The following is a 13,968-nucleotide window of genomic DNA, read 5'->3' as shown; positions in this document are numbered from 1 at the left end:
CACCAAGATATTTGAATTTTTTAAATACAATGCTACATTGGGCTAATTGTTTCCATTAGAATTCCCTTCTTAAAGTGGAATTGTTTTATCTATTCGCTGACACGGAATGTTTCAAGTTTCAATGTTTTGACGATCAGTGGCAGTAAAATACTCTTGATTAATTTAAGAAGATTCTTCAATGGTTAATCATTCATACTTTCAGGGAAATGTTACTTACGATCTTCAATTGTATATTTCATAACGCTAATATGCAATTATTGCAGTGGTGTCGCATGCAGATGAATACGGCCCAAGGGAACTGGAGATTTCGTCACACTCGGGCATGCTTACGCCGTTACCAGTCAAGGCCAAACTGGATAGGAATGGAACAGTAGAAGTGAAAGCAGTGGGGGAATTGGAAGAAGAGATAGCATGAGTCATAGCCAGGCACTCGCCTGGATAGACAATTTGCCTTAAGCCCTGGTTTCCTATAACCGTTACTGGGCGATGGTGTAATTGCGTGCCTGTTGCCTTCACGGGAGTTCCGTGCTCCTCTTTTTCAAGTATTGTGGTGCAGGATCGGGCTCAGTGATTATGGATCTGCGTCCTGCAGCAGTTGCATCCCGGGCAACTTGTGCGAGACACGACTACTTGGCATGGTGCCTGTCCGTGTAGTTTCCGATGTCATGCAGTGGTTTCGAAGTGGTTTCATGCAAACCACTTTTCTGAACCTGTGACCTCGAAGCCACAGTTGCGTGGTTTTCGGAAACCAGGTGTAACATGTAGCAGTAGGAATACTAGTACTATCACGTAATCATAGCAAAAAAGATCGTGGCCGGGGAGAGAAAGCTCTTAATGATTCCAGAAAGCAATCTATAATAATAGACAATGTGCGTAAGCAATAATAGATTGTTTGATTTACGTAAATTATGAAAATTACAAGAAACAAAAGTAAAGCTTGGATTATCCGTGTTTGTTTGCATTTTGTGCAGCCTCTCCCCATCATTAGCCCGGATAATCAGGAGTATGATGTAAATGAATCCTGTAATATTTGATCCTTTCCAATTCTCATGCAAAAAAAAAACAATTGTTCTACAAGCTCAGGCAGCAAGTTTTGACATCTCCATGTTACAGTATTACTGCTTGCAGAAAATTGTCATTCGCTATAAACTTGTGTGGCTGAACAAGTACTTTATTGCCAAAATAGCAAGATTTTGGAACCTTTGGAATTTTTATCAAAATTTATATCGACGATTTTAATGGATCTTAAATCTTAATGGAATTTAAGTGGACAAAGCAAACTAACTATAGAACTTAGCTATACCTAGCTTTATTGAGCAAAAAAAATCCATATTTCTCATGAATTGCCACTTTACCGGACGTTGAGCAAATAACAGCCATTAACCTATTTTATACACTTTTATCCAAGCATGATTAGTGTGGCTACGTTAAGCATAAATCCTGAAGAAAGGCAGTGTTTTTTGGCGGCACTAAATTTACTTCATATCAAACTAGTCATTCAATTTATAAGCGCCATACGGAATCAAAATCATGCAAAGAATTCCTTTGCAAATCATTATCCCAATGCACAACCGACCAAACCATTTTTCTATCGACTTATCGCATTTGCGTAGCCATTCTATTATTTTGGTATTTTCCTCTGAAAATTCAACTAAACCTCGGAAGACTTTTTCTATCATCCAATGTAATATCTTCATTACCTATACTAAAAAGTCTGCTAAGGATGCATAATGATGTAATTGAAATTGCTGTTGTTTCAAAAAAATGTTTTATTTTGAGTGTTACTCCCACGACGTCATTGAAATAATACGCAGAGCCTATCCACAGCACTGCAATGGAAATAATTTGAACTAAAAGCGGTAATATGTATAAGCAAAGAAACTAACTTGATATTATTTCATTAAATATATAAAAAAGATATTATTCTGATGTACCTTAAGTAAAACAAAAGCCAGAGGCAAAAAACTGTGACTAATATAGGTAACACACACGGGTAATATACAACAAAGAAATGAAAAAGCATATGCATCTGATGGACCCTGTGGCAAACAAAACTTACAAATAAGAATTTATTGATTTAAAATTCTCAATATGGACTGCAAAACATAAAAAATAATGCAGAATCTTTTAAATTAAATAAACTAACTAAAAGTGCAGCATCAGCTTTCACACATGTCATCGCCAACAGCGCATTATCTACCTCTAGAAGCATCATTGCAAGAAATGCCGTACTGCAAGGGTTTTGTTGCAGAGTAAGTTGTTGTAAAAGAGTTCCATTTTGTCAGTGTTATATCACGCGGGGAATACTTATTAAGATATTCCGACAGGATCAGAGTCCTTTCTTCCTCGGCTTCGGGTTTACTCTGCAGGCATCACCAGATTTCAATTTTATGCTTTAAATTAGGTGGATTTTGTTTTTTTTTTGGTCATGGTGTCTACCTTCAAATGCTCTCTATTCACGCAACTCACGGATGTGTGGGTATGCTATCGACTGCTTTCTACAGCCCAAGGATCAAATGAGGTCGAGCGTTTGCATATGTTATTGCCGCAACATTTCCACCAAAATAAACTACATATTTATCAAACCACAGTTTACCACATGAGATGAAAACTCTCACTATGGCGAATGCTAACATCAAAAGGGCCTCGCAAAAATGATTTTTTTACATAGAAATCATGGGGTCAGTTGATGGTGCCTCTGCAATCTCTCGTAATGGCAGGCTCTCGTCTCACAATAGTCTGTACTCGTTTTGACGCAGTTCCACTGTATCTGTTTTTCTTATGCTTAAAGCCAATAGATGGACTTGGTCAATAGAGGTTTTGTAATCATAAAGTTTAGAGTGAGAGGTTTTTTGAAACAGATAAAATGACTTTCTAATATATAACGGTTTTCACCAAATTTCTTACAAGGGAGGTCCATTAAATGGAGGTTTTTACCGCATAACACATTATTTTCAAATAAGGGATTTGGATTTGACAGATTAAAAAAAAAATTTAAGTTCGAAATTTAAAAAAAAAAAGGAAAAGCATAACAGTGAGCTTCAGTGAATTTCATAACTTGTTTCACATTTTACCTATACCCTTTTCCAGCATTTCTCATATTTTCATTTCTATCCATTTTCTGCAACCATGCATGATTTTTAGAAGTGCATACTCACTGCCACATCTAATGCTTAATCAAAATGAAATTTTTAGTAATTACTTCTCCAAAACTAAATTTCTCCTATAAGTATTCCTTGCGATATTAACCCTTTCGCTGCTACAAGCGGGAATACCCACAAAAAACATTACGGTTATTGTCTGCGACATGCGGGGATATTCCACGACTTTCAAAAAACTTTTCCTTTCAACACGACATGCGGGTAAATATCTACGTTTTCGAAAAACCCTCCCTTCGGTCGTAGGTGCTGTCATCTGCTCGAAATTCTAGCGGAACTACGTCCATTCGTGCGGCGACATTCAGCGACGTCAAATGAATGATTCAATTCATTTTTTTCTGGATAATAGGCAAAATAATGGAACCAATGAAAAATCTATTGAAGCAGCAAAAGGGTTAAATCAGAGCAGAGCTGGTACAAAATAAATGTACTAAGACACTTTTTAGTTAAATCAAAGCCTTCAAAAAGATTTTTACTCACCTTCCAATTCCAGTTTAACTTGTGATGTAATCTCAGTCGGAGCAGTAACAGTTACCGGAGTCACAGATTGAGTGGACACAGTAAGAATATCGGACTTAGGAGGCATGGGAGAAGTTGGCAATGGTTCTGCAATGGAAACTGTAGAGAGCAAAGGAGAGGAAACTGAAGGAGCTGATGTTGTAATTATTGTAACAAATGAAGTGCAAGGTGTACTTGATGTTTCTGATATAACTTCAACAACTGACGTAGGCACTGTCACCACTCCAACGGGTGATGAGCATTCTGGAGTGCTCTCCTCTGAGGTTTTACAATCAACATTAGATGCCTCTGAGTCTGTCCCACTCGGCTCATCACTAAGGACAGGCTGGGTTGTCACCACCACAGCAAAATCCTGCACTTGACTTTCCTTCTCACTGTTATCCTTCTCTTCTTTCATTGGCCCATTGGTCATGTCAGTGAAATTTGGAGACTGCATGGCACAAGGCACAGGGGAAGAAGCCACCACTTCCCCTGCCTCCAAGTCTACTCCCTCCCCATGTGCAACAGTTATCTCCAGTTCTGTCGTAGCCCCCTCAATGTCACCACCTGTTGACAACCCTTTCACCTCCACTTCCTTTACCACTCTAAGCACTAGCTCTTGAACCTCTTCCTCCTCCATCTCTTCCACCAGAAGGACAGCCAAAGTCTGTGCTGCTTCATCTTCCACAACCTCAGCACCCATAACATCAAGTCCCTCAGTGACTACACCTGAATCCTTTTCACTCACATCCATAACTTCAGGTAACCCCACTTCATCCTTGCCTAACGATGGCTCAAGACTGGCTGCCTGTTCATCAATAATACTGCCATTGCATTCCTCCTCATTCGAACAGTCCACCATTATTGGGGGTAACGACACTTCCACCTCAACCACTTCCTTCGTTTCCTCAGAGGATATTGAAGATTCCACAATCCTTTCATCAATGGATGTTAAAATAGACTCACTTTGTTCACATGCATCTGTTTTCTCTTCCTTCAGAGGAGAGTCATGAGAATCTATAGATGCATCACACCCCTTGACCTCCTCACAAACTTCTGTCACAGCACTCACTACATCTTCACAAACAAGTTCACTCTCTAATGCTGCCTCATCCACACTTTCAAGATTAACTGATTCCATTTCAACAGGCTCCTCCAATTTGATTGTCTCCTCTTTAGGCACTATGTCCATATCCTCATTCTTTTCATCCACAGCAATTTCTACAGGAGCTGGAGAAGTAATTTCTGAAATAGATATTTAAAATTTTGATTAAAGCTAGTTTTCTATGCTCAAAAAAGTTTGGTGTGGTGTTCTCCACACAAAATACAGCAAAGCCTACTTAAAATAAAATATTTTAAACCAATTTCTAACTGTTTCCCATCCAGAAGGCATTTCAAACATGTAAAAAGTCCATTCATTATGAATACTTGCATCATGGAGTCCCACAAAATAATAAAATAAGTCAGGGAAAGCCCCATATGTTTCATATCTTTTTTCAACTGCAGTTCACAATATTATGACACCATCTGCAAGTTAAAGTTTCAGGAGATATTCCAATGAATGATCGTTTGCAGATATGCACACTTGTGTAAACCCCTGACTTGATGACCTTGATATCACAAAACCTCTATGACAACAGATCTGCTCATGCTTAGGGAACTTTCATTCTCCCCAAAAGTTAGTTCTTCCTCATATTGAGCAAGAGCACTACACTGAGATAGTGAAAATGAATGCTGCAAAAAAAAATTATACTATCCTTACTAAAACACCCACAACTGTACAGAGTTTTTCACATCAGCATCAACATTGGCAGAAAGAATTTTGCAAAGGCTCAAACAGATCTGCACATCCCCAACCAGTAAATAGATAACACTTAAATTCCCCTTAAATTGTACGCACAATCAGTTAAGTAGCCCAAGGTGCAGAATTTACAATGGTCAGCCATTGCAGCATTCCAACAGTCAAGATATAAAGGGGCTACTGTTAAGAACAAAAGTACTAATCCATTCATTCAAATGGGAAAAAACCTGCTGTAACCTTTTCTGTGGTACGCTGGACTGCATGAAAAGCAGCTGGAGAATATTCCAGTGCCACTAGTTGAGGGCCCTCTAAAAAAACATTAATTATGAGGTTCTTATTCCTTTGATACCTTAATATACCCTATTCATAATACCATTTAGTGTCCTCAAAAAACTGCCTTTGTTTGGTTACAACTAAGTACATCATCAACCCTTTCAGATTTGTTTTAATGGGCTTTACTGCACCTAAAAAAATTGCAGTAAATATACTAATCAAGATAGGATAATAAAGTATTAAAAAAGTTGGGCACTACAACCTGATGAACTTAAGACCAAAAACCCACATGAACCCATTCCAGAGAAGTGAACGTTAGTTTTTCTTTCCCACTTCAGGATAACCATTTTGTTGAAAAGTTGGCAGAAAGATAATAAGCTAATCTAATGATCAAATGACATTAAATTTCAGCAAACGGTTAGCTTATATTATAATAAATGTACAGTAAAAAAAAAAAAAACAAAATGTTAACCTACCAGCTTCACTAATTTCCTCCTGCTTCTCCAAGGAAACAGATGGCGAATCTTTCCCTGGGTCTTCCATCTCATCCACTGACATTTCTGCCAACTCTTGAACTGATGAGAGGACAGGATCATCTTTCATGTCTACATCTTCCTCCTTTGTAGATGAAAGTTCACTGGGGTCAGAATGCATTGGCTCAGCGGTGGTTGATAAAGTTGGTCTTGACACAGCAGATGAGGGAGACAGTGAAGAGGTGGAGGGAGTTGAGCAAGTAGAAGAGAAAGAAGTAGAAGATGAGAGAGGAGAAGATGAGTCAAATGAACTTGACATGAAAGATGAAGATGGGACAGATGAAAAGGAAGAAGACGGCTGACTCAAGCGATGCTTCCCTAATGAGCTTTCCATTGAAACTGCAGGCCTAAGTTTAATAGTGGTCCTCAGAGATGGCCTAGCTGCAACTGGACTGTCAGGATCAGCTGACTCACTTTTATCACCCCATATTGGTTCAAAATGTTTCACCTGTAATAAAAAATAATAACATGAAAGACAAAAGACTCAATTCCCCACTACCAAAATTATCAGATAACTAACATAACCCCATAAGGGAGTTTGCTGCTTTTAGCTCATGTATCAAAGAACCACACATCTGTGGCCATATGATAAGCGATGGCATGATTGGAAATGAGACATCTTTGTTAATTGTTTCCAAGTTTTGCGGATGGCACGACTGTGGTGCATGCCCACTGAACTGTACAGCTACAGCTGACTATTGCGCAACTTTCTGCAAAGCTATGGTTTGGTGCAGAATCTCAAATATCATTTCCACCGTTGCACTGTGATTTCATGCTTCTTACCCTGACAAACTCAGATCAGTGGTCATGTTGTGGCATATGGTGCGACTCCCAGCCAAGGATGCTTTCTTTTCAAAAATGAACACTATTAATGGCTTTGCTAAATTTTATTAGAAAACTTATACCTGAATAAGTTAAATGAAACAAACTACGGATGAGTCAGTTCCGAAATTTTTTCTGTTCTCAATACTCGGTTCCGAGGATGAAATCTTACTATCTGAATTAATGGCAAATTTAAAAGAACAACCACAAGAAAAAAATGAAAATAATTTCACTAAAGATGTAAATTAGCAGGAAAGCTCTGTAGAAAAAAACTTATGATCGTCTCCATAATTTTATTTGCCCAGTAAAAAGTTTGAATACCATGTTCCTAAAGAATGCATGATCAACTAATATGTCACATTACATCAGGTAGCCACTGATTCTCTCTCTAGGTTTTGATTTAAAAATTCAACATTTTTACCCAATCTATTCTTTATTTGGTAGGAATCATGGCCCTTATATACTGGTTACTAATCTCTGGCTCGGGTGTGTTGCCTGAGATTCCGCTTTCACCCCACAAACCCCTCACACGCCTCCCCTCAAACACAACTATGGGCACAGTGCGCTGTCACTAAGGGAAATATGGAACTAACTGCACTGTCGGCGGCGGTATATGCTTTCGACAGCGCAGTTAGTTCCATATTTCCACTAGTGACAGCGCACAGTGCCCATAGTTGTGTTTGAGGGGAGACGTTTGAGAGGTAAAAGCGGAATCTCAGGCAACACTCCCGAGCCGGAATATGTCGGGAGATTAGCAACCAGTATATAAGGACCATGGTAGGAATATTGCCTGCAGTACTAAACAGGTGTTCACAGAAAACAGTAATGGTTGATGTTGATTTTGAAGGGGCGTGCGAAATATGCTTGGAGCACAGTTTACATACTGCATAGCATCAGGATCAATAGTGAAACTCACCCAACTTCTGGTGACATCAACCGTTAATTTGTTATAACTTGCGAGTCAGTTCAAAGTACAGTACATTCCCAATTATCCGAGCTAATGATGGGGAGAGACAGCACGAATAATCAGAAAAAATAGATAACCTTCACTTAAATGCCTTGCATGTTCATAATTTACCTAAAACAAACAATATATTATTTATGCAGTTATTCTGCTTTTTTAGAGTGCTTCCCGGACTCAATGAGAGGTTTCCTTGCCAGGTCGTGATCTTTTTAGCGTCGACAAGATGGTTGTACTTGTATTATTAATGCTCCATGTAAGGCCTGGTTTCGAAAACCACACATCGGCGGCTGTGTGATCACGGATACAGAAAAGTGGTTTGCACGAATGCTTCAAAACAACTGCTCGACGTCGGAAACTACACCGTCAGGCACCATGCCACGTAGTCGCGTCTCGCACAAGTTGCCCGGGTTGCAACTGCTGTGGGACATGTATCCGTGATCACGGAGCGCAGTCGCACACTGTGAGGCTTGGAAAACAGGAACATGGTGCTCCCATGAATGCAGCCATCACACGATCGCTTCCGTTCTACGAAAGGGATTCTAACGGAAATAATAAGCCCGGTGTATCCTAGCATTAATGCAAAAATTCCGATGATTTTGCATCCGATTTAATTTTTTTATAAAGCTCGCGGAAATAATTGAACAAGAGTGAAAATCGTGCACGGATAATCTGCAGCCGGATAATCAGGAGTCTGCTGTACATGTATTCTGTATTTCGCGATATAGCTTAAATGTAACTTTAATTGACAACTTATTTGCATTCATCACCATTGCAGTTTTTATAACTGCTCAACACGTCGGTACTTCGACACCATGGATAAACTGAGCAGCTGTGAGCTAACGCAAAATTGTAATGCAGTGTTGCATTCCGCAGGATAACCACACTTTTGCATTCCTTGCATAGGCTTATCAACTTGCGGACAAGCTCTCGGAACGCATTTTGTGCACATGTCGAAGAATTACTTTTTATGTACATGATTTAATGGTAAGACCACTTTCAGATGAAACGATTTTCCATAAGCCGCCATTCACCGCATGGCACAAAGCATTGCAAGGAGTTGTCTCGTCTTAAAGCCGCATGAATTTCACATGAATGGCGGCCGGCAAAAAGACGTATCATCTGAAAGTGTCCTCAATGTAGCATTGTTTGCATTTCATGCCGTAGACAAAGCATCACTGGGCCGGATTGAAATGGGTGCCGTGCCGTTGACGGCACGATTCGACTCGTTTTAAGACATCCATAGAGACCTAGGGTAAGTTGAAATGAAGGCGCCGTGGAAAGTGGCAGCTTGTTTGTAAAGCGGCTCATTTGGAAGTGGCCATAGCTGTGGAAATGTTACAATGTAGGCGAGAGTGACAAACTAACAAACCCTTAAATGCGCTTGTTTGCGAGCAACTCTCAAAAGAAAAAACCTGAATGCCATGCAATCGGAAAGTAATACATTGGTTTTTCATTCCTTTTTTTCACATTTTGGCCTTGAATATGCTGCAGACCATTTTGGCTTTGGGTGCCACATTCAAATCCTCGCCATCATTCAACATCGATTCCAAAGTACAGACTTTATGCAATCGCTTCTCCATACCGCTACCACAGGCTAAGAAGCGGCATAACCGAGAACTGGGTACCTAAACCAACTCATCTATAATTAATATAGTGGCTTCCAGTACAAGGATTCTAAGATCAATCAGGTATGGGGATTCTGTGTTCGATTCCATGGCGTGGCTATTTTTTTAAACCATTTTCTATACCATCCAGAAAAAAATTAACATCACCACAATTCCTTTTTAACTAAACTTTCTAACACAGAAAAACAAACATCAGTGGACAACCCTATTTAGCCTTATCATTTCAGTTTCCACAAGAGGAGGAATTGTAAATACTTAAGAAAATATGTAATTAAATGATGGCAGAAGATCATTGAAAGAATCTCTCGGATGAAAACACTGTGAAGCAGATTATTCACAAGGACTGGCCTATGTAAATCAAATATCGTAGTCTATGATGAACACCTGTCTTCCTTTCTTTTTCTTTCATTTTTTTTCACTTGATCCCCAATTCCACATGCAAAGGTAATTAAAGCAGAAAGGAACTTTCAGTTACAGCTGATAAGAACTTAACTTCTAATCTGCTTTAATCACCTCTTCACACACCTCAACCACTAAAGGCATGCCAAGTGCAGTTCAGTGAGATATAATTACAAGATTGCACATTTAAAACCACAGGTAGACACATGTTAACCCATAAAAACAAAATTATTCATGAGTGATTTTTCAACTAGGTCAGATTTTCAAAAGTAAACCAGAATTTTCAAAACATTCTCAAACAATTACCACTTTCCATGGCACCCTTTAGACCACAGACATGAATAGCATATTATAAGAGAGATCAACCTCTCAAATTTTATCAACAACTCAGAAATATATTGGGAAGCAACCCATAGGAATTTAAGTCCAGATATTATGGAAAACCTGAGAGACATATTTTTTTAATCAAGTTACACCATGTTAATCTGAGTAGCACAACTCTTTTCATCAACTGCAGCAAATTAATGAGAAAAATAAAAAAATTACCTTCCAAGGATCAAGTCGACTCTTCTCTTTCTCTGCTTCGGCACGCAATCTCTGCTGGTTTTCTGGAGTAAATTCACCATCAGCTAACCTTCTCCTCCACTCATGGCAAGCTCTGGCAAAGAACTCATTGTTCAGCCCAGAGGAACTTAGTCTAGAATAAAAAAAAAGCATAAAACAGATAAAATCATAAATTATTACCAGTGATCAGCAGTCTGCATTATGCTGATATTGAACCAATTATGCAAACTTCAATGAATTATACTAAGTCAGGGGTCTGCAACCTTTGGAGATGGAAGAGAAAAAAGTAATAATTTAAAAAATTTCCCATTTTTTAAGAGCCACATACATTATTGTTTCAATATGATGGTATTTGATTGGGATTAGGCATATAAATTAGATTTTTTGTTTTAAATAAATAGATTTAAGAATGAATTAATATTTATTCATGTAAAAAATTTAAACTTTCAACAAATGATTTTTTCCTACAATCACACGATTACTACAATAGTTACATCAACGTGAGCATTGGCATGCTTTTTGAAAGTTTGCTATGAAATATATTTATTATAGGGACCCTTTATTCCTCTATTCTTTCTACACTCACGGTTTAAATCTTGCTTGCAATATTTTTTTTTAGTTACGAAAATAGAATTATTATTATTATTATTTGCGCATGGAACTGGAAGACTGTAATTTGACATCAGAAGTGTTGCGTGCGGCTCGCTAGCACTAGGTTGCACACCCCTGTACTAATATATAAGACGTTTTGGCAGTACTTTGCATTAAAAAACACTCACTCATTCTTCAGCCCTAACGTTGGTTTGGAAAGGTGATTCATCCTGCACTAAGGCTCAGAGGCAAGTGAAATTTACAAATTCAGAGTAGGGGTGGGCCAGTTCCTTCCCCTAGACCACCTAACACCTTTTTAGGAGGTGTCTGAAGACTTTACACAGTATTTGAACCTATCAATCAGTAGCCTATCTCTCTAACCACTGGACCACCACACTCAGCAGGAAGAAGACAAAAACTAACATATAATTCTATTTTTATAATGATCATCACGCAATAACCCTCAATAAAGCATACAATCATTAATACAAATTGCTTCTGCAAAGAAAAACTGAAGTTCCAAATAAAGGGAGGTTCTAAACATCAGTAAAAGAAATGATATTATGGAAATACAGTGGTGACATTCACTATGGAGAAGTTCCTGAAAAATAGTTTTCAAAGAGGAGACAACCTTTCTAACTGTCACAAACTGTACCTCTTCTCATACGAAGCCAGAAATAAATAATTAATGTGATAAATTTCTGATGACACTGAAGAAAATATTGAAATAATTTTCCTTTTATTTTCAGTTTATTTGATAACAACTTATTGAGATATAGCACTTCAAGCTCAGGTACCTCCACTTTTTGCAAGGGCAGTAGATCTTTAAGAGTCAGGGACTATATAGCAGAGGATATTTCAGAGGTCAAGTCACTCCTCAGGGCTTACGTCTTCAAAATGTTAGCTAGAATGGCGGTCCTTACCCAGAAAAATATCTAAAGAGTTTTAACAGTTCACAAGAATGAGTATCAAAACAAAGAGAAATAAAATAATACTAAAATTGGCTCATATTTTCCCGTGATGATACCAACAGCATTCACTGATTCATTGGAATAATGAGGGATTCTAATCACGCCTTGATTTACGGGAATGTTCGGCATCATCAACAGCTTAGTCAATGCGATCTCAAGTTCCATGATTTATGAGATGATGTGAAGTACTGAAGAAGTAATCACTCACCTAAATGATCCAGCATCATGTGTGGCAACCGAGTGAGAAGACCCAACACACAAACCTCCCCGATCTACATCTGGCAATAGCTGCAAGAGTTTACTTTGGTAGAGTACTGGTAATGATGTAAATGTGTTCCTGCAAATAATAAGAATTCAATAAATCAAATGCATGAGATTGGCAACCAATGAAATAAAATATCACTCACACAGAACATAATTAAGAATCTCTCAATACAATGTAAATACTAGTTTCCAGCTAGATACTTGTCAACAAAGTAAAAGTACAAAAGTATGGTACAATCAATAGGGCAAAATCACATGAAACCTCACAGATAAGTCCTTAAAACTTTATTTTAAGATGAAATAGAAACAAAAAAAACTCTGCCAAAAAGTAACATTTGAGTAATTTCTGGCATTACTTTGTTGTTATTAAAAAAATCGAATGCATACGGGGGATCTACTCATGGACAAATGCAAATATTACAATGCTTATGTGACGGTAAGGACTGATCTCCATCCACCGACCTGCTCTCTGATTGCTGTCACTACATATTCACTGCATATTGCAGGTAGAGGGTCTACGCTAAATCCTTCAAGGTCATCGGTATTCAGGGGGAAGAATTGGAGCGGTGGCAGAGTTGCATATGAATAGCATCAACACATAAAAGGGTCCGCTATAGTCTCAAACACAATGGCTTCATTCCCTCCCAGCAGTCAGTAGGCCCTCTGCATCTCAGGAATACAGTGCAGCAGTATAAGGTGATTTCGATAACTTCACTTCACAAATGGCGGTTAGGCGGGCTACCGTAAAATTTCGTAGACGTTGGAAACAAATATCTATCTTATGCGTAGATAACAGTTGCTATTTGCTATTAACCACAAAATTCTCAGATTAAATTCTAGTACAAAAATTTTCAAGATGTTATTTTATTGCATTATCTAAAATGGATGGGGAATTTCTTTAGTGCTAAGATCAATGATATTCAACTTGAAAGAATGGGAAGTTTTGGATCGTATGATTTTTTAACGATCTTTCACAGCATAAAATCAATAATTAAGAGCTTTTTTTTTAAATTCCATTTTAAATAGCCACCGAAAACATTGCGAAAGGCCAATTAAGACAGAAAAAGGGCGGTGGGAACAAAAGCAAAACTTTTTTTGCAGCTTATTAAAAATGTTTGAAATTAAGAAACTTGATATTACGAAGTGCCTATTTTCCGGTCCCGCTGACCTCGTATAATCAAGAGTTTACTGTATGTGCTCTTTCAAGCAAAATTGCTGCGTAAAACTATGAATATTGATTTGAATTATTGCACTCCAAGAATAATATTGATGAGACACACAGGAAAATTATGGAGTAATTTAAAAATAGGTAATATGCAGGCATCAGTTTTGGCATTCCTTTAATTTCCAACTGTAACTAAAGTAAGTGACGATGCTAAGAGCAGAATGTACGAGAAAAGCAATAACTGCAATTAGAAATAGACCGATTGAAAATCACATGGTGATAGGCAAGATATTTGATGGTAAGTAATGAAAATTGTTAATCATCCCTATAGGAAAGGTAT

General features: G+C 38.1%; 1 protein-coding gene across 2 annotated transcripts in view; it reads right to left on the bottom strand.

Annotated features, from left to right (window-relative positions):
- The window catches only part of LOC124155794 (polycomb protein Asx), a 49,157-nt gene that overhangs the window by 18,602 nt on the left and 16,587 nt on the right, over positions 1-13,968 (bottom strand). For both annotated transcript variants that reach the window (XM_046529894.1, XM_046529895.1), the window contains exons 6-9: positions 12,408-12,536; positions 10,620-10,770; positions 6,207-6,711; positions 3,639-4,901 (exon numbers count right to left, since the gene is read on the bottom strand). In XM_046529894.1, the coding sequence (XP_046385850.1) occupies positions 3,639-4,901; positions 6,207-6,711; positions 10,620-10,770; positions 12,408-12,536 (2,048 nt within the window). The remainder of the gene's footprint in view (positions 1-3,638; positions 4,902-6,206; positions 6,712-10,619; positions 10,771-12,407; positions 12,537-13,968) is intronic.

Source organism: Ischnura elegans, chromosome 3, assembly GCF_921293095.1.
Source record: "Ischnura elegans chromosome 3, ioIscEleg1.1, whole genome shotgun sequence".
Classification (NCBI taxonomy): domain Eukaryota; kingdom Metazoa; phylum Arthropoda; class Insecta; order Odonata; family Coenagrionidae; genus Ischnura; species Ischnura elegans.
The sequence above is the reverse complement of the archived record's forward strand: the minus strand, read 5'-3'. Positions and strand labels throughout refer to the sequence as shown.